Source organism: Danio aesculapii, chromosome 6 (assembly GCF_903798145.1).
Source record: "Danio aesculapii chromosome 6, fDanAes4.1, whole genome shotgun sequence".
In the NCBI taxonomy this organism is placed as follows: domain Eukaryota; kingdom Metazoa; phylum Chordata; class Actinopteri; order Cypriniformes; family Danionidae; genus Danio; species Danio aesculapii.
The window spans coordinates 19,380,415-19,402,098 of record NC_079440.1 but is presented as its reverse complement, the minus strand read 5'-3'; the positions used below and the strand labels follow the sequence as shown (position 1 = coordinate 19,402,098).

At 35.3% G+C, this 21,684-nt stretch overlaps 1 protein-coding gene across 1 annotated transcript in view; it reads left to right on the top strand.

The window, feature by feature from the left end:
• The window catches only part of LOC130230614 (protein unc-80 homolog), a 116,043-nt gene that overhangs the window by 25,013 nt on the left and 69,346 nt on the right, over positions 1-21,684 (top strand). The window contains exons 15-25 of the mRNA XM_056459727.1: positions 3,355-3,502; positions 6,208-6,258; positions 6,696-6,844; positions 10,457-10,620; positions 10,711-10,919; positions 15,444-15,550; positions 17,258-17,405; positions 17,867-18,039; positions 20,912-21,124; positions 21,237-21,372; positions 21,456-21,589. Of these exons, the coding sequence (XP_056315702.1) occupies positions 3,355-3,502; positions 6,208-6,258; positions 6,696-6,844; positions 10,457-10,620; positions 10,711-10,919; positions 15,444-15,550; positions 17,258-17,405; positions 17,867-18,039; positions 20,912-21,124; positions 21,237-21,372; positions 21,456-21,589 (1,632 nt within the window). The remainder of the gene's footprint in view (positions 1-3,354; positions 3,503-6,207; positions 6,259-6,695; positions 6,845-10,456; positions 10,621-10,710; positions 10,920-15,443; positions 15,551-17,257; positions 17,406-17,866; positions 18,040-20,911; positions 21,125-21,236; positions 21,373-21,455; positions 21,590-21,684) is intronic.

Below are 21,684 nucleotides of genomic sequence, written 5' to 3'. Positions count from 1 at the left end.
CAATTTTCTTGGTCGATTCCGATTTCCAAAATATTGGTAAGTGTGATTTTATTTTTATTTATTTATTCATTTTTTTGCTGATTCCAATATTTGTTTCTAATAAATAAATAAAAGATTTTTATTAAAAATATATAAATATTCCCCCTATTAAAATATACATTACTGTTTATTTTTAAACAAATAGTTTTGCCCAAACTGTAATAACACCAACAAAGCATGTAATCTTCTACTGTTTGTAACTTTTTCTAAGTTTTTTTTATAATTCACAAATGAAATATGTTTTGATTAATATTTGTATGTATAGTTTTTGTAATAGTTTTTGTAGATCCCTTATTTTTCATTATTGTATTTTTAGCTTGGAAGTAAAAACATTTACTGTGACTTAAATTACATTTTAAACCTGATAGTATTAATCTTTCAGAATTCTTGCTGTCGGTTAACATGGGCTGCGACCAAAATTACATACCTCTATACCAGAGGTGCCCAAACTTTTTCCTATGAAGGACCAAAAACCAAACTTGATTGAGGCTAGTGGGCCGAAGGTAAATATAGTTACCACGGGTAATTTCCTAATTTATTTAATATTGTTTAAAAAAGACTTGAAAACCTTGCTTTAAAATGAACTAATACAGTTTTTTACATTTAATAATAAACTGATTACTATAAAAACTAAAAAAATCTAATTTATAACAGAATTACACTAGTTTTTGCCTTGATTTGCTTACCAATATCTTCTGCATAGTCCTCTATCTATTGAGTGACAGTTTTTACATTTTAAACATTCAATTGAAACATTTAATTCAAATTTGCTTTTTTGTAGCTCAGCAATAAAACAAACAAAAGGTTACATCAAATTAGAAATGGCGATCTCTGTGTTAAAGGCGTTCGCCCCAACCTTCTCCATCATACTTACTTCTCCTCTCAGATGGGATGGAGGGCCAATCAAAGGTTACAGTGGGCCAACTTTGGCCCGCGGGCCCTACTTTGGGCATCGCTGCACTATACTATATAGTACGTTAAAAACCATATGCGAGCCAATTAGTATGTCAGAATTCATAGTCATCAAAACAGTAGGCAAGAAGTACCCGGATGACTCCCGTCTAGATTCTGAAGTGAGAATCCAATAGATCCTATGCTATCCCATAATGCCATGCAAGAGAACTCATGAATGTAAGTGAAGCGACGCATCTGACGTGAGTAAGTCACGTGATAATGATTAATGGTTAATGTAGTACAATATGTCCCATTTATACTGCTCTCATTCATACCGTAAAGAATGCACTTTTCTAACAGTCGTGTAGTGAATTCCATTTCAAATCAAGTAATAGGTGATTTCGGACACAGCCCTGGAGCAAACAGGTGGTCTAGTGCAGGGGTTCCCAAACTTTTCAGGCCGCGACCCCCAAAATAACAGTGCCAGGTCAAAATTATTAGCCTCGCAACCCCAATATGCTTTGAGGTGGTTATACAAACCTTGCATGCAACGATGCAAACACACACACCAATAGGTCCAAGTCTATTTTTCATTTAATTTTGGAGAATGCCACTCAGAAATCATCCTCCATGTTCAGTTGTGGTCTGTATTTATTTTTAATGTACATGAGTGTCGTAAAAGTTTAACTTGCTGTCATAAATCAATCTGCTGCATCTGATGCTGTTGCTGCATCTTTAATATAACACAATCGCCTAAGGGGTCACAACAAATGCATAATGTTTTTTTAGTGTAACTATTAACTACTATTTTTATCTTCTGTGGGTTATGGATAAAATATTCTAATTTTATAGTTTAATAATAGGAATTAGATTTTTGGCAATCACCAAGCGACCACCCGACGCCCACTTTGGTAACCACTGGCCTAGTACATGGGAAATTTATGTTAATGCTCCAATAGGTCAGTGCGTTTTCCACCTATGCTGCTGGACTGTAGACGCGGGGAGAGGAAGATCACTTTGTGAGTTATCTTTCCTGTCTCTGAGAAAACACACTGCGTTGGGAGATTATACAACTTGTGCGGTCATAGGGGCAAATCACAAATGTCCACAGCATCGACATGTTATCATGCAGTTGTGAGTGTGAGCACAAGAATCTGTGACATTATTGTCTGCGTCGCCGCTAACAAAATACGCTTTTGGAAGCTTCAATAAAGGACCAAATTATGACATTGAAGAGCCATAAAAAAAATGTAACAATACTTCTGACTGTGTTTGTCTGAAAGGAGAAAGTCTTATCTGCCAACACTCAAAGGCGTTTGCTGTTTGTTCAAAGTAATTTAAATTAAGCTGAAAAAACACAATTCGTGTGTTATTTGGGTGAACAGCTTAATTGTTTAATGTTTAATCATCTTAAATTTGTAAAATCTAATAAGTTAACTTAATTCCTTCATGTTGTTCCAACACAAATCGATTGTGTGGAACCAGCAGCATTTTTTACAGTGAAGGATGGCTTGGTGATAAGTAAATAGTGAGGTAATTTAATTGTTTTGGATGAACTATTTAAATAATGAGGTCAGTAGGCAGATTGCTGGCCTTTTATGGCTGTTTGAACACATTCGACCACATGAGTGTCTAAACTTCAACAGCATTATGATTATTTTCAACAATTTACAACCAATTACATCTGTATTTAGTGTCGTCCACTTGTGATTGGATCAATGAAAAATGCTTCTTATTGCTAGGTGTAAACAGGACAGTAAATGTTAACCTGTATATTGATTTACTGTCAATCTATTGGTCATATTGATAAAGTATATGGATTTTATAATGCAGTGCTCAGCATATATAAGTACACCCCTCACAAATCCATCTTTTAAATTCATATTTTTAATAGGAAGCTGTACAAAATTATATTTGTGCATATACATTAGATTAGGCAGCAATAAAGTCAAATCTGGAGCTTATCTAAAAAATAACTTACAATAATGGTCCAAAAACTAGTACACCCATATTTATATGTTATAGAAAAATATTAAATACAAATTTTAAAAAGAGGAAAAATCAAGAGAAGCAAAAAAAAAAATTGTTGAAATTTTGTAGTTAGTAATAAATTTTTTTTTTTTTTTGCAATATTTAGCTTGAATTAAATCGTATTATGGTTTAATTTCTGAATGTTTGGTGAATAAATATAAATTTAATAAATATATCTGTTTAATACATCTGTTTTGTTCAAATGCACAAAAATACATTGCCTATATTCACTGAGAAATGGATAAAAATATTTATTTTCAAGATAAGGTGGACTCAATTATGCTGAGCACTGTTTATATTTAGCACAAAGTTGATTACTCTGCATGGTTTAATAACTGTGTCTTCTAAAATAGTGAATGACTACATACTTTGTCCAATTTTTTTATTTAGGCTCAGAACTGTTTGACTACTCTTTACAAGCTGGATAAAGTGCAGTTTCGGCAGACTATGAAAGAATACGTCAACAAGGATTCACTCAACAACATAGTGGATTTCCTGCACGCATTGCTTGGCTTCTGCATGGAGCCAATCACTGACAGTAAGAGGGCAGAGCTGCACTTAATAATAAAGTGCATGTGTTTAGTTTGCCCATGAACATGTTTTTTCCCCGTTTCTGAAATCTCCAATATTACAGCATGGGCCCCATCTTCATGCATCAGAAATAGAGATGTATTTGTGTTTTCCTAAATAAGAGATAGACTGACTATTGTACTGTGTTTTGATATGAAACTCTGTTTAATTAATTTTACATTGAAATTTAAAATAGAATATACACTACTAGTCAAAACTTTGGTATAATTAAGATTTTTTTTTTTTTATAATAAACTTATTTTCACCAATGCTGCATTTTTTTTAACCAAAAAAACTGTGAATAGAACAATATTGGAAACACTGCCGTTCAATAATTTGTGATTAAATTTGGAAATAATAAGTAAGTAAGTAGTCAATTTGGTTCAGCACCCAATCATGCAGTTGAGCAAAAGAGACCCTAAAAATCATTCATAAAAATCCTAATTATTCCAAACTTTTGACATTTTGATCAAGCTTTTGGTAGTTTTGTAATTTTGTCAAATTAATTTGACTGGAGTATTAATTTTACACGGTGAGGATAAAACCTCTGATAGATGTCTAGAGGCAAGAAAAAGCAAGAAACCATTGCTTGGAAGAACAACAAACCGGTAAGAGACATAAATAAGAGTTGAATAATAGAGAACTTAACCCTTGTGTGTTGCTTGGGATGTTTTCATCCACTCTGGGGTGGTTTTGAGACTTAATTTGACCACAGATATCTCTGTTTTTCAGCAAATGGAATGATTTTTGGTGACGAATCTTATTTTGACACATGTTTTTGTAAAAATGCTTTAAGACTTTTCAAAAACTCAACAATACACTCTGGGCAAATTGACTACCCTTTCATAATGTTAATGGCTGTTTTTGCCCCATTTACATTCATTATAATCACATTTTTTGATTGCAAAGCTATGATACCATATAATCGTGCATTCTTAATGATCGTTAGTGGTTTTCCCTGTTGGGAAGAAGTTAAATTAGTATGTTTTACCTTTGATCATCGGTTGCAGTCCAAAAAAGGCTTTGTTTCTGGCTTTTATATGGAGTGTGTGTGCATGAGATTGAGAAAAAGACCTGAAGAGACCTCAAGAGTCTGAGAAAATCAATCAAAATATGTAATATTTCACTTGCTATGTTTACTATGTTCTTTAAGCTGATTATATATATGTATTAAACTTCAACTGTATATATATATATATATATATATATATATATATATATATATATATATATATATATATATATATATATATATATATATATATATATATATATATAATCAGCTTTAAGAACATAGTAAACATAATAAGTATATTTCTGCATGTACAATATAATTTGCTGTTCTACTCCATAGAACTCTTTATAAAAGAAATTGTACCTCTTCCCCACAGGAAAAACCACCAACAATCAAGAATGCATGACTATATGATGTCAAGACTTTGCAATCAAAAAATACCATTATATTGAAAGTCAACATACAGTAATAAAAGGGTAGTACATTTCAACAATACACAAGGGTTAAAGTCAACAAAGGCTTTACATTGTAGCTAAATTAGTTAGTTAAATGTTATTATTTTGTGTACAGAATAAGTAGCATATTTAAGATAGTGATAATATGTGAATTTTTTTAAATAAGCTGATTTTTTAAAGTAAAAAAGGCCTTAAGCTATAGTAATATAATAACATTTGTGTATTTAGTAATTGGTAAATAATCTACTTCAGGTTTAAACATTAAGGATCAGTTAATATAACAAAAATGAGCAGTTTACAGCATGTAGTAAAGTCTCAAATTGTCCAGTGAACACTGTGGCTTATTAATCATTTTTTCACATTGCCATCAGAACATTGAATATTTATGTCCCATACCACATGTCCCACATTCAAAACAGTAATTATGCTTAATAACAGCTGTGAGCGATCAGAACAGATCATAGCACCTAAATACAGCAGAATATCCTACTGAATGATGCTGAATAATTTAGCATTATTTATCAAGACTCTTTCATTCCTGTCTCAGTATTAAATGATGAACTATTTCAAAAAATATATTTGGAATTCAGATGATTTGGAGATTCAGCTTTATACCATTTACATGTAATTTTGGAGTAGACATCAAAAAGGAAGTCTTATTTTACATTTAAAAGCCATGTGATATAAACAAAAACTAAATAAGAAATTTGATGCAATTGCAGATTGTCTCTACATTTTTTTAATGTTGTTCATTTCTCGCTCCTCGGCCTCCTCTGTCTTCTGCCTTCATGTCCTCCAGTGAATTTCTTTCTTTCTTTTTCTTTCTGTCTGTCTGTCTGTCTTTCTTTCTTTCTGTCCGTCAGTCAAACTCTCTCTGTTTGTCAGTCAAACCCTCATCACTCATCCTTTCATCAGACTTGCCAAACATCATGCTGACAGTGTCAATTCTTTCTTTTTTTCATTTTATGTAGTTAAAACAGCAAGATAAGCTGAATTTCAATTGATTTCTGGCAAGTTAGTGAACATGAGTGAATGTTATGAAAATTATATCCCTATGGTTTTTTGTTTGTTTTTTTGTTTGCATTTGTGGGTGTGTGTGTCAGTGTGTGGGTGCGTTTTATAGTGAGTTGGTGTTTCCTGACTTACGAGTACATGTCTGTGCTGGCCTGACACCAATTTTGCCCACCATCTTTTCTCTTGCAGAATACGGCAGTGCAGGTGAGAGGTCCAGGAGGGCGAATAAAAGAAACATCGGTAGATACACTATATCTAAATTTACTGCCAAAACTAGGCATTACACCCATTCCTGCACCCCTCACAATGGTCTCGCCTGTAGTAGAGCAAAACAGTGCATAGACCTTACCGTATAAACAATCTGAAAGCCGTCTTTTTAGATCAAGCTCAACAAAAGTCAACATTGCTTTTAAATCCGAGCATGACCTGATTGATAGGTCTATAACTATCTCTCGGGCCACAGTCACTTGCATGTATGCAAACCTTCAAATCCCGCAATCACTTTTTAGGTTTTCCTATCATATGTGCTATTGATTTTCCCCCTTTTCATCTTGTAAACATCTATGCTTCCTGCTTTCTTTATTGTTTGGCACTTTTGGCTGAGCCACAGTGATTTTGCCTATATATGGCATCCAGGTCACAGGTTTTCCCCTGAGATTACTTGGTTGTGTTTGCAGACAAGGCTGGCTTCGGGAACAACTTTACCACTGGAGGAGATAAGTCTCTGGCCCAGAGCATGGAAACTGTGGTGGTGGGCTGTATGTTCAAGTCTCTTATCACAAGATGTGCCTCCACTACCCATGAACTTCACAGTTCTGAGAACCTGGTAAGATTTTGTGCATGGATTGATTAATCATTGGGCTTGAGATTACATTTGTTGACAGTATCACTTGTACTAACCATGCACAATGTAATCACACAACAATAGCAAAGGGATCTAATGTCACAATTATTATTGGCATAATCTGTTTATAAATTACATTTATACAAGTTACAACACAGAAACAAAAATACTTGCTGATACTGCTGTTCAATCACAAATTTACAACACGCTATGAGATGTTGTTAATATAGAGCCAAAGAGAAGACAAGGTGAGGTACAAAAATGGCCAACAAACAGTAACTGAAACGGAGGGGTAAGTATACACAAGATAATGAGGTAAAAAGAAGAGGAGAGCTAATCAGTTACTGAGGAACCTAACAGGGGTAAACAAAGTAACTTACAAAGGTGAAATACAAACCCAAATTAAAAAAAACCCACAAATAAGTAGGGATTTCCAAATTTACTCTATCAAACTCTATCAAATACCACAATACATAGTTACATCCGCAAGTGGCAGTTAAAACTGTACTGTGCCAAAAGGAAGCCCTATGTTAACAGTGTCCAGAAGTGCTGTCCACTTCTCTGGGCTTGTACGCTTCTAGGATGGACCATCACACAATGAAAACGTGTACTGCGGTCAGATGAATCAGTTTCAGGTATATTCTTGGGAGAAATGGGGTTTTGTCAGTGCCCTTGGCAGAGGTAACTTGCACTTCTGTGAAGCCACTATTAATGCTGAAAAGTACATAGAGATTTTGGAGCACAAAATGCTGAATTCACGAAGACATCTTTTCCATGGACGCCAATGCATATTTCAGCAAGACAACGCAAAATCACATTCTGCACACATTACAAAGTCCTGGCTGTGGAGAAAGAGGATACTGGTACTGCCTGCAGCCCAGACCTATCTCCAACAGAAAATCTGTGGCACATTTTAGAGCGCAAAATGAGACAACGAAGAGTTGCCCACCTGAAGACTTGTTTGCAAGAAGAATGGGACAAAATTACACCTGAAACACTTCATCATTTGGTGTCTTCAGTACCCAAATGTCTTTTAAGTGTTGTGAAAAGGAATGGCAACATTACATTGTGGTAAATGCTTTACTGTTCCAATTTTTTTTAAATGTGTTGCAAGAACCAAAAATGGAATCCATAAAAAAATAAATAAATAAAAATAAAAATCATGAGGAACACATTAAATAATGTTTGCTGTATTGTCTGCAATGAAGTACAATGCAAAGTAAATTTAGAAATCACTTCTTTCTTTTTTTATTTGTGTTTTCCATACTGTCCCAACTTTTTCTGATTTGGGGTTGTAGGAACAGGAGCCATTTGGAAATAGGCACAAGAAAGAACGGGAAAAACAGAGAAATATCCAAAACCCAAGTCCCAAAACATAAGAGCCCCTTGCAGACACTCCAACATGCAAAATGACTCAAAGAGTGAAAGTGATCAAGGGAGAGGATAGGAGGGTCAGGTCTATAATACAGTATATGTAGTAAAACACTCTGTGAGCAATGTGACCAGGTAGAAGCAGAGAAACAGGGCAGATAATTAGGGTGGATATGAGAAACCAGAAGCCAGGGGCCCACCATGGTGGAGCAAAAGACCACAGTGGGGCTAACGGATTTGGAAAACACAGAGCTGAGGACCACCATAGCAGAACTGCAAAATAGACTATAGAGAACTGGAAACAGATAGACCCAGCAGACATTACAGAAAGTTTCCTCCATGGCCTTGACGGGACAGGTAAAAGTTTTAGAGCAGGAGAGTCCTGGACTGCAGCAGGAACTGGTATGGGCTCTAGAGGGGATTTCTGGATGGTAGTGAGCTCAGGAGTGGAGTCTGAGACTTGAGCAGGGTTTGGAGTAAAATTATGATTTAGAGCTAATTCTGAAACCTCAGGAGGATTGGGAACAGACAAACCATGTGTAGCCTGTGTGCAGAAGAATGTTGACCATAATGGGACAACTTTATAGACAAGAGACCATGTTGGGATGAGACTCTGGAATGGTGGCCATGATGGGGTAAACTCAGGAAAGGCAGGGCAATTATACAATTATAATGACCATATTAAGTCAACCATGACCTCTCCTACAGTGAAGGGAAACTGAAGTTAAGGACCATCATGGATTGCATTTGAGTCGATTATTGAGTCAAAGGGAAAAAAATCAATGAAGGCAATATTACCATTACTTGGTAGCCATGGTGTGCAACAGAATGTTGCTGTCATTGTCATTCTCACTTGAATAGGAAAGCCATACATTTACATATTACTTCTTTGGTAAAAGTGCAGCACACCAAAGAAAAAGAAAGAGGAATCTGTGTACCTTTTGCTGTCCACATGTTTAGACGAGGCTTTTGAATAAAGCCATAAACAACAATGGAGGACATACAGTAGGTTCTGTTCTTGCTTCTTGGCATGTGCCTGTTGGCCACAAGAAGATAAACTTTGTTTGTACTCGGGTCGACCATGGATAATTTCTAAATGCCTCATTGTATTGTAGTGTTGTGTCTCACCTTTGATTTTAAAAACGACACTTTCTTTGATGTCGCTCCCCTGGCTTGTTGCATGCACAAGTGATTATTCTCTTTGATCCAATCAGCATTCTGCAGTGAGTCTAGATCAACACATTAGTTAATTTTGTGCTAGGTTCCCTAATGAAAGGGTCCCACTATTTTTACTATTTTGGTACTGCTGATGGAAATATATACACGTCGTACTTTACTGTGCTGTACAGATCTGTACCACTCAGTGGAACTGAACCACTTGGTAAACATTTAGGAAACACATAAAGTTCCCTGATGTGGCCCTTTAGCATGCTAGTTACTTGGCATAGACAAACTAGCCTAATTGCTTGATGTATTACAATTAGGGGTTTCATTTGGATATTCCCTTCCTCCTAGTGTTCCATCTGGTTCATGTAAGCCTGATGATCATTGAACATTTTGATTATTTTCCCCACCTGCTTTCTTGTCTGCAATAAACACAATAATAAAGAATAACCAATAGTATCTGGCTGCAGACTTGCACATGCAAGCTGAGGCACACAGTCTCAGACACATATACTTAATGGAGCTAGGTATGTCAGTGTGAGAGGTAGGGTTAGGGGCGGGGTTAGGTGTACGCATTAACAGCATACATGCAGTCTCAACTTGCATGTGCACCTGGTCAGCAGCTAGACCTCTTCAGAATAAGGACACAAACTATGCAAATAACATCACATTGCAAGACTTGTCACCCTTTCAAAAAATATTTGCAGTAATCTGCATATCAAAATATTTAATTAAAATGTGTTCTGTCTCATCTTAATGTTTAAAATACACTATTATAATAAAGAAACAAAATACAAACAAAAAGTCACAAATTGTGGAGAATAATATTTAAAGTTACAGTTATTTTTTATTTAATTTTTCATTTTAAAATTTGGATGATTTGAATGCACTGAAGGTCACAGTTTGGAAGTATATTGCAAGAATAAGATCACAAATTGTGATAAATGTTATTATGAGAAGTTATGAGTCAAAGAAGAGTGAAGATTTAAATCTGTATTTCTTTTTTTATCTTTCTCTTTTCACACTGTCTCTCCTCACACCTAAACACATTGCAATCAGGGCTTGTATTGTGACATACGTCAGCTGGTTCAGTTTATCAAGGAGTCTCATGGAAATGTCTTCCGACGTGTGGCTCTTAGTGCACTCCTTGACAGCGCTGAGAAACTCAACACCACTAAAAAAGCAGACGAAAAGGATGATGCTAAGCCTTCTGGAATAAAAAAGTACACACACAAGCATGACAAATATTTTGTAATTTATAAATTAAATATATGCTTTAATTGAATTTGTGTGAATCTGTTTCAATGCATCAGCGAGGAGCAAATCCCAGGAGCTCTTTTAGGGAGGAAAGACTTTTGGAGAAAGATGTTCAAGTCTCAGAGTGCCGCCAGTGACACAAGCAGCCAATCAGAGCAGGACACATCAGAGTGCACCACCGCCCACTCTGGTACTACGACAGACCGCCGTTCACGATCACGGTCCAGACGGATCTCACTACGCAAGAAGCTCAAACTGCCCATAGGTATGGTTGTGTGATTTCTTCAAAATTCTTCACAAACATTAGTAGATTCATCTCTGGTTCTTTTTACAAAGCAGAAAATTACTATCATAACTACAATATGATCAACAACAATATGAACTTTGAGTTAAGGATTTGGTTATAAATGACACTTAGCGTTATACTGTTGTTAATTAATCAATCAATCAACCAATCAATCAATCAATCAATCAGTCATTCCAACTTTATTACAGACTCAAGTCCAAATATAAAACAACCTAATAACATAATTTATGACATTTTAAAGACAATAACAATTTACAAAATACAGTAATAGCAATGTGTCCACAGCTCTGACTGATACTATATAGTTCTAATATAGTTTTAACCCCTATGTTTGATCAAAGTCCCTTTAAGGCAAGTCATTTCACTCTGCGGCCAACTTTGAAACACCTCACGAGCAGTATGCTCTGGCATTCTGTCTGAATGTGGAGAGATCAAATTCTCCAAAACGATTTGCCAAGCTTACGATTATATTACATATTTGGAACCACCAATAAAATTAAACAACTGTCTCATAAGTTTCCTTTCTAAATGCTGAATCAAACAAACTCAGCATATTTTCAGGTTGCCCATGCTAATGTGCATGCACACTTAAAAGGAACAAGATCATGACACCAACCTCTTTTATGGCCGTTCTACACATTTATCATCCTCTGGATAATGCTTTGTCAGATCACTCTGGTCTGGTCTTGATGGAGAATCTCCTCCAGAAATCACAGCGACTCTTTGTTTGTGGGCGTTTGAGTAGCTGCTGTCATGCAATATGCATTTCACAGGACGGGCAGTACCTCGTGTTTGTTTCATACAGATTACAAAATCAAAAAAACTTTTGTTTTCAAGTGCACTTGGCTCATTTAAAAGCAGATTTTGAGCTTTATTTGGATGTATTTCTTATGTCTGTGAAGCAAGTATTCTATGAGATTCTCGTGCATTTGTTGTGCACCAAACTGTCATAAAAACACACGTCTGGTCCAAGCTTTTCCCCAGTAGAAACGTCAGTCTATAACGATCAATGATTGGCTCTTCTACCAGTAGGTGGGGCTTCTTTTGCCATTTTGACCATTACTTTTTTCCCTATTCAAAACTATACGAGTAACATGTCTTGTGTATTCTAGAGTCTTTGGTGTGATAGACCTACTGCAATCCCATTGTTGGAAGCATTATTCCAGCAGATTGAATACATAAATTTGTACATAAGGTTTCATGCTTTAAATTTAATTAGTCTTGAACTCACTGTTAATCATTGTTCTATGCATTATATGAGTAAATGTTAAAAAGTTGATGTATATCATCTAAAACAGGGATTCTCAACCATTGGGCCGGAGCCCACTAGTGGGTCTCAGCAATCCTGCAGGTGGGCCACGAGCTTAAAATGAACTCTCAATATTATACTATAATTTCTGGACTTCGTTATTAATATGCTATATTAAAATGATCGAAGTGATGTACTTTCTCCTGTTCTCTGATTGATCACTTACTACGACTACGACTAGTGCAGGTCAGTCTGTTCATTCACACAAAGTCTCTTTTTGTGTATTTTTGTGTGAACTATTTAATATATCCGCATAGTTTTACAAATTAATGTCCTGTGAGTGTTTTATAACATACACGTGCCCATACAGGAGGATCTCGCAAGGCTCAATGGTGTTTCTGCCATAAAATGTAAAATAAACTTGCATTTGAGCTTTAGATGCGCTCTGGAGAAGCTGTTCACTGTTCCTGTCAGCGATCTCCTGATAATATAACCAGCTGCAAACTCAACTGCCATGAGATCGACGCATTTCACCAGATTTAGGGTGTTTTACTGTATTTTACATTTGTCTGTATATTTTTGAATAGTAGATATTGAATAGTATATCTTCAGTCAGTACAGTTTAAAGCAGAAGCTGGTCTTTTGCAATCTCCCTGTTGACCTGTGGTCAAAAAAAAATTATATATATATATATATATATATATATATATATATATATATATATATATATATATATATATATATATATATATATATATATATATGTGTGTGTGTGTGTGTGTATATACATACACAGTTGAAGTCAGAATTATTAGCCCCCTTTTGAAATTTTTTTTCTTTTTTAAATATTTCCCAAATAATGTTTAACAGAGCAAGGAAATTTTCACAGTATGTCTGATAATCTTTTTTCTTTTGGAGAAAGTCTTATTTGTTTTATTTTAACTAGAATAAAAGCAAAAAATAAAATTTTTTTAAAAACATTTTAAGGTCAAAATTATTAGCCCCTTTAAGCAATTTTTTTTTCTACTGTCTACTGAACAAACCATCATTATACAATAACTTGCCTAGTTACCCTAACATGCCTAATTAATCTAATTAACCTAGTTAAGCCTTTAAATGTCACTTTAAGCTGTATAGAAGTGTCTTGAAAAATATTTAGTAAAATAATATTTACTGTAATCATGGCAAAGATATAAGAAATCAGTTTTTAGAAATGAGTTATTAAAACCATTATGTTTAGAAATGTGTTGAAAGAAATCTTCTCTCTGTTAAACAGAAATTGGGGGAAAAAATAAACAGAGGGGCTAATGATTCTGACTTCAACTGTATGTGTGTGTGTGTGTGTATATATATATATATATATATATATATATATATATATATATATATATATATATATATATATATATATATATATATATATATATACATACATACCCAAAGTGAAAAAGGTTGAGGACCCCTGATCTAAAAATACTGGATTGTATTAACCAAGCACTGGGTCAAACATGGACAAAAGTTCTCAAAAGTTGGGTCAAAAATGTCATTTAAATTTAATGTAAAAAGAATTGGGTTTGTGTATATTTATCCAGCATTGGGTTAATACAACTCAGCATTTTTTTGAGTGTAAGTTGGGTTGAGGTTTCAAAATATTCCAGTGGTTTTAGATCATAGATCTCAAACTCAATTCCTGGCGGGCCGCAACTCTACACAGTTTTGCTCCAACCCTATCAAACACAGTTGAGCCAAATAATCGTGGTGTTCAAAAGAGTCAAGACCGTCATTAGTTGGATCAGATGTGTTTGATCAGGGTTGGAGCAAAACTCTGCAGAGCTGCAGCCCTCCAGGAATTGAGTTTGAGACCTATGTTTTAGATATTACTCCTAAAACACCAGCAATATCACTAGTGGTGTATTTACTTGATCCGAAAAGGCTTTTTTTTTACTGTATTTCTTATCAAATAAATACACCACTGGTGATTTTGTGAAGTATGGTTGCAATTTTAAAGGTATATTTTTTGTTTTCAATATATTTTAAAATATGATTTATTCTTGAATTTTCAACAGCCATTTCAGTTTTTATTGTCACAATATGCTTTCTGAATCTACTGATTTATTGCATCATTTACTGCAAATCTACTGATTTATCAATGATTGGTGATCAGTTGATTGTATCGTAAGTTTTTCATTGTGCTGCTTAATGTGTTTCAATACATTATATTGCCCCGCCCCCAAATTTGATTTGATATAGAAATCTTCTGAAACCCTATAACTGTCTTTAATGTCAGTTCTGTGATTAATCTGTGTCTGTTGGTCCCCAAATCTTTTGGTAATATTTTTGGCTTTTGCAAAATATCAACCAGAATATTAGAATAAGTCTTGACTGTTGATTTTTTTTTCAACAAACATGATTCATAAAGAAATTGCTTACAAAAATGAAGAATCCATTATCATTTACTCACCCTAATTTCAGTCTAAACCCTTCAGTGTTTAGTTCAACATAAAACTAGAAATGTGTGTGCCACACATTGTAAGATTAACTTCTCTGGTGAACTGCCTGATGTGTTTACTTTTTTTTTTTTTAAATAAATGTGCAAAACTACATTAGGAGAGCAGCAGCTTGTCGTATACTTTGTTTTCTGTTTTTTCATTTGAAGATATTAAAGTGTACTTTTTTTTTAGGTAAGGTACAAAGTTGTTCTTTCCCACTGACAAGCTCTTGGATCCTTAAAAAGTACAGTTTTTGCACTTTTCTTGCTAACAGATTGAGAGAATATGAAGTTAATTAAATCTTTATAAAATAAATCAACTTTCAGTTCTGAATGGTTCTGTTATACTAGGTATCTAATTGTTATTAAAATCATCCATATGTCTGTGTTTTTTCCTTTGTGTCACCAGCATGCCGTAGGAAAGTTCGCCATCCACTCACTCTCTCCATGTTACGTATGTGTGTTGGGTTTTAGTTATGCAGCCTCATCCTACAGTGTAATGATGGATGCTTTAGTTAGAACAATGATGCATTTAAAAGTTAAACCTCCTTTTTTTAATAGTATTTGCTTTGAAATTGTATGTGTTGTTTGTCCTTTTTTCTTTTGTTAAGCACCAGCATGAATTCTTCCCTGTTACATTGATTTTGGCTTGTACGCACCTTCCATTTAAGGGGTACCAGAGTTCAGGCCTTATTAGAGTGCTAAAATATCTTTCTTTATTGTAACCATTTATTGTGTGATACAGGTAATTGGCTGAAACGCTCTTCTCTGTCTGGTCTGGCTGATGGTGTTGAAGACCTACTGGACATCAGTTCTGTGGACAGACTCTCCTTCATCAGACAGAGCTCCAAGGTGAGAACTAATGTCTACATTTACTCTGAAGGTCAAGATAGTTAGTTGAGAGGGTCAAAAGAATAAATGAACAATAATAATGAAGTGTGTTTGTGAGTTATATCCAAGCACAGATCATATGCGCAGTATGGTCCAAAACCTGACAGGTGGAAAAATCTAAACTTGTTTTTAATAAAACAAATATAATTATGCTTATAATGAATAAAAATACTATTAATAATAACATTATACAAAAGCAAATTGTCATGAATAAACTGAAAAAGCCCTGAAAATAACTGAAAATAAGAATTTTTTTAACATTTTAATCCTTTAATTCTTTTACATTTGTAAAGATATTTGCGCATTGCTATACATCCTGTGTGTATTAAGAAATGTGTAAGCGAGGTGTACAACTAAAATGCTCTGCACTGGACTGTAGACTTGCTTTCAGCTGGTCTATAGCAAAGTCTATTTTATTTCCTCAAATTAGCAACGCGATAACAATGCGCCTTAACACACTTCTTGTCTAGACCGGGACACCCATGATGGTGGGTTTGAATGGATTTGCTATTTAAACAACGTGACGCAAAATGGAACTAGGGTTGCGCTGGTCTGAAAATACCAACACATCGCAGCAAACACGTTTTGCGCCTTATTGCGCCGGGTGTATAATAGGGCTCTCAGTTGCGTCGTGCTATCACACATTTTCTATTTACATGGGGGACTTTATAAGTGGAAAAGCTGAATGTTTCACTAGCGAGAAAACAGTTAAACAGACCATTTGCAGCACAAGGATAAAGAACAAGCCTCCTCAATTCAGCCTCTTTACTTTCTCTTTACTTTACTTTTACACTTTATTTTACTTCTTCATTTTTGTGGATAAGGAAACATCACTTAAGGAAACATTTCCAGCAAACGAATAAATGAGCAATAATAACAAAGTATGGTCATATCGAAGAGTTATATCCAAACACACGCCCTATTCTTATGCCCCATATAGTGACGCATACAGTACGTCTCCAAAAACCGACAGGTGGACAAATCTAAACCTGTTTTTAATAAAACAAATATAAATATGCATATAGTAAATAATAATACTAGTAATAACAATAATATGCTAAAGCAGATTGTCATAAATAAACTGAAAACAGCCCCCCGAGGTGAAGAAGGCATGGAGATTGTGGTTTTATATTTATTTAGAAAATAATATTTTTGTGTTTTGCTGTACATCCTGTCTGCACTAATCAAGTGTAAGTGTTTAAACCTGCATAGGTGCAAAACTAACGTGTTCTGCGCTGGACTTGGCGTTGCCTATTTTTTGTTCATCAAAATAGCTACGTTCCAACAATTCACCTTAATTCACCTGCATTATTATTCAATTATTATTATGCATTTATGCAATTATGCATTATAATTCAAAATATTTTATTGTTTAATTATTTATTTATATCGTTTATTTATTTGTTTGAATTATTCATTCATTGTATTTGAAATGACAAACTTGTAGAATCTAGTTAATTAGTATTTTGGTGATGCACTGTTATCATGTTAAATAAGAAAATGAAGTGAATAAAAAAAAAATCATACATTTGGGAAGGAGAAAAAATTATTTATATTCATGGTGTCATTTTTAACCGTGACCATTAGTGCAAACTTCTTTCTTATAAATAAAGCTGCACTTAGCAGAGAATGAGCCTTGATCTGGGTTTATCCTGTGCATCATCTCAGGTCAAGTTCACCAGTGCTGTGAAGCTGTCGGAGGGAAGCGCTATTGAATACGGCCGAGAAGAAGAGGAGAATTTCTTCAAGAGGCTCGGTAAATGGCGGTCTGGTCGGAGGAACCCTTCCAAGCTTCACCACACAGAAGAGAAAGATGGTAGAACCCTGGGGTGCCCTCCCTCACCCCTGTCCACAATTCGCTCTGTTGTTCGTGTGTGTGCCCGTACTTGACCTGTCTTGTGCTTCTGGTACACTCCTCTACCATCTTCCATGCCAGCTCTCTGTGTGTGTTTGTCCATTTTTGTCAGAACCATCCGCTGGAAGAGGAAAACTGTGGTTCTCTGACCTATGACCCTGGCACCATGACCCGCCACAGCTTTGTCAGAGTTCTCGTGAACCTTCAGCTCTCCAAGTTAATAGTTACTTGAGGAAATTTTGCAAGTCATCATTCGTTGATCTTGTAGTGTTGTTGATTTTTCAGAGTAGTGACACAAACCAATATAAACACTTGCATGCTCATTCGATATCACCGGATACATATTTCACCAGCTATTTTTAGATGTTCATTCTGAAAGTCTCTACATTCCTTTCAATGATGTCATTCTGTACCCCAACAAGGTTGCCATGGATTCCAGGAGCGCTTGGCTGCCAGTCAGGAGGCCATGAAGAATAAGAACATTGTGAATCTGGGTGCAATTAGACAAGGCATGAAGAGGTTTCAGTTTCTGTTGAACTGCTGTGAGCCAGGAACCATTCCAGATGCTTCAATTTTGGCTGCAGCACTAGACCTGGTCAGTTCTGTTTCTTCGATTTTTTTGTACAGATTGGTGTTAAATTGCATTTAAAGCATATTTATAAGGGGATAGACTTGAAAACCATTAAAGGGCTAATTCACCCCCCAAAAAATTAAAATTCGGTCATTATTTACTCACTCTTGAGTTGTTCCAAACCAGTTTGAGTTGTATTTTTGTATGTTCTATTGAACACAAAGGAAGGTATGTTGAAAAATGTTGGAAACCAGTAACCATTAACATCTATAGTACACTACCTGAAAAAGGTCTTGTCGTCGATCTCAGTTGTAAGAGCAACAAATAATAACTTCTAGTTGATCTTTTGGAAAAGTAGCAGAAGGTAGATTTTTCTAATGAATCATCTGTTGAACTGCATTCCATTCATCACAAATACTGCAGAAGACCTTTTTTAACCTGCATGGACCCAAGATTCTCATAGTAATCAGTCAAGTTTGATGAAGGAAAAATCATGGTTTGGGATTACATTCAGTGTGGGGGTGTGTGAGAGATCTGCCAAGTAGAGGGCAACATTAACTGCCTAAGGTATCAAGACATTTGCGCTGCCTATTACATTACAAACCACAGGAGAGGGCAAATTCTTCAGCAGGATAGCGCTCCTCATACTTAAGCCTCCGCTAGTTTTCAAACAAAAAAACTAAATCAGCATAAACTGAATTACATTTGTCACAAAGGGGTGAGACATTTTTTAAAGCAAATTTATTATCAAACAGTGTTTAATATAGTTCTCTAATATAAACATTTTTTTGTAAGTATTCTGAACATAAAATGAGTCTTCATCAATTCCAGTTTTTATTCTGTAGGTGATCAACGTAGATCCAAGCAAATTTACATAATGCCAGCCTATGGTCTTCATTGGTTGCCTACAAAATCTGACATGCCCTCAAATACTTTGGTTGGTGTCAACATTTTGTCAAAAATAAAAAGAATTTGTTCTTGAGGTAAAACATTTATTCTATTATGTGTTATGCAAACTTTCAAGAAAGCTTAGAAATTCATCTTTTAACCTCGTATCTACACTTTGTTTATGGGTATAACTTTTATCAATAAATAGGTTCTTATGTTTCAGTGTAGACCACAGTTTTTTTTTTCAATTTTTATTATTATTATTATTATTTTTTTTAAAGATTTATTTTTGGCCTTTTTTAGATAAGACAGTAGTCAGACAGGAAGCGAAGTTCGAGAGAAAGAGAGAGGGTAGGGTCAGGAAATGTCCTCAAGCCAGGATTCGAACTCGGGACACCCTGAAGTGCTACAGCACCATATGTCGGCACACTAACCACTAGGCTATTGCGCTCTGACAGACCACAGTTTTTTAACGTACTCGCTTGGTGTGCTTCTTTAAATATATAAATTTTTTGGTGCTTTATAAACTCAACATATTTGAACAACTACATAATTTTAAGTTGCTTTTATTATATTTACATAGAGTTAAGGCTGCTCTTTGTCTGCACAAAATTCAGTGTAAACACAAAGCCACATACTGGAATAAATTCCTCTCTGACCCAATTCAGCCCTGTGGTATTAAATACATTTGTGCCACCTCTGAGCACCTCCATGGAAAAAAACATCTTTATTTATGATACCATTCCACCTTTTCAGTGTAATTTAGGCCTTTGGACCCAAATAAATTGATGCAAAGTACAAGGAAATTGTAAGCATTCTAATGATGAACAATAATAATAAAATAAAAAAAAACTTTATGATGATAATTATGTTTCTACATTACTCAGTAACTATGTATTTGCTATTTTAATTTTGTATATGCAAGTTTTTGCATAAATATCAATTAAATTTTTATTAATATTCTCTTCTAAAGTAATAAAATCCATATGCTATTTTAATGCTTTTTCCCAGCTTGACCTAAAGATAAAATTAGATTACTGAGTAATTGTAATGTAAAGGGATGCTGACAAGGAAGTGCGGATCCAAATGCAGATTTCTTATTGTCAAGAATGGTCAGACAGGCAACAATCAACACAGGGGCTAACAGGTATGTGCCGATCATCCAAAAGGTGTAGTCATAAACAGGCATATGGTCATTACAGGTGGCAGGCAGGATCAACAATGAAACGAAGGAAAGGTCATAAATGGAAAAACAAGGCAAAGGAATGCGTAATGTCACAAATACAAGACTCAGCACTAAAGTGTGTGTGTGTGTGTGTGTGCGCTGTTTATAAAGTCTATCTAATCTATCTATCTAATCTATCTATCTAATCTAAAAATCTATCTAATCGAATGAGGAACATGTGCGTATGAGCGGTACATGAATGGATATGTAGTTCTATAAAATGGCAGATTTGTAATTCTTCAGCGATCTGCACAGGCTGGATCGCTGGTGACCACGACAGTAATAATAATAATAATTATTATTATTATTATTATTGGGCTGCACTGGTTCAAGCTTTGGCTGGGTCAGTTGGCATATATGTGTGGAGTTTGCATGTTCTCCCTGAGTTTGCGTGGGTTTCCTCCGGGTGCTCCGGTTTCCCCCACAAGTCAAGTATAGGTGAATTTATGTAGGCTAAATTGTCCATTGTGAATTAGTGTGTATGAATGTTTCCCAGTGATGGGTTGCAGCTGGAAGGGCATCTGCTGTGTAAAACATATGCTGCATAAGTTGGCGGTTCATTCCACTGTGCCGAACCCAGATTAATAAAGGGACTAAGCCGTAAAGAAAATGAAAGAATTAATATTATTATTATTATTATTATTATTATTATTATTATTATTCTACTATTAATTTCTCTTTGTGTGTAACATTGCGTGCGGTCAAAATTTAAATGAGTTTTTTTTATAGAGAAAACAATGAGCTGAAAAAGGTCTTGATAATGTTGATGAATGTCTTCAACAGGAAGCTCCAGTGGTGGCAAGAGCCTCACTATTTGTGGAGTGTGCCCGTTTCGTGCATCGCTGTAATCGCGGGAACTGGCCAGAGTGGATGAAAGGTCACCATGTGAACATCACTAAGAGAGGTTTGTCCAGAGGACGGTCGCCTGTAGCAGGAAACAAAAGGAACACAAAGCTGCAGTGGAATGCAGCCAAGCACTTTTACCAGTGGGGAGATGTGAGTCAGATATGCAAATGTTGTCTTTTCTGCAGAAAACAAATCTTACATGCTTTTGAATAGATGCATCTGTGGTATTTTGTCTGCATCTAATATATGTGTGCTCAAAAAGGCGATAGGCACTCGGCTGAGTGAAATTTGCCATTCAGACAGTGAGAGTCCTGCCAACATCTTGGGTTTTATCTATGATGAAGAGAGCAAGAGACGAGCTAAAAAGGAGGATGAGGAAGAAGATTATCTGGATGACAGTAAGAGTGAAAACAACACAATCAATTCACATGAAACAAACAGATGATGAACATTTACAACATAACACTGATTTGTTCAACAGATACAGTCAACCCGACAAAGTGTGGCTGTCCTTTTGCTCTAAAAATGGCTGCTTGTCAGCTGCTTTTGGAGATCACCACTTTCCTGAGAGAGACCTTTCCTTGCCTCCCCAGACCCAGAACAGAGCCCCTTGTGGTCAGTTTTGGTATAGTCTTTCTTGGATCAGATTAATTATTAGCGTTATTATTAATGAACTAAACCTGTTTTTGATGTTTATTTTTAATTTGAGG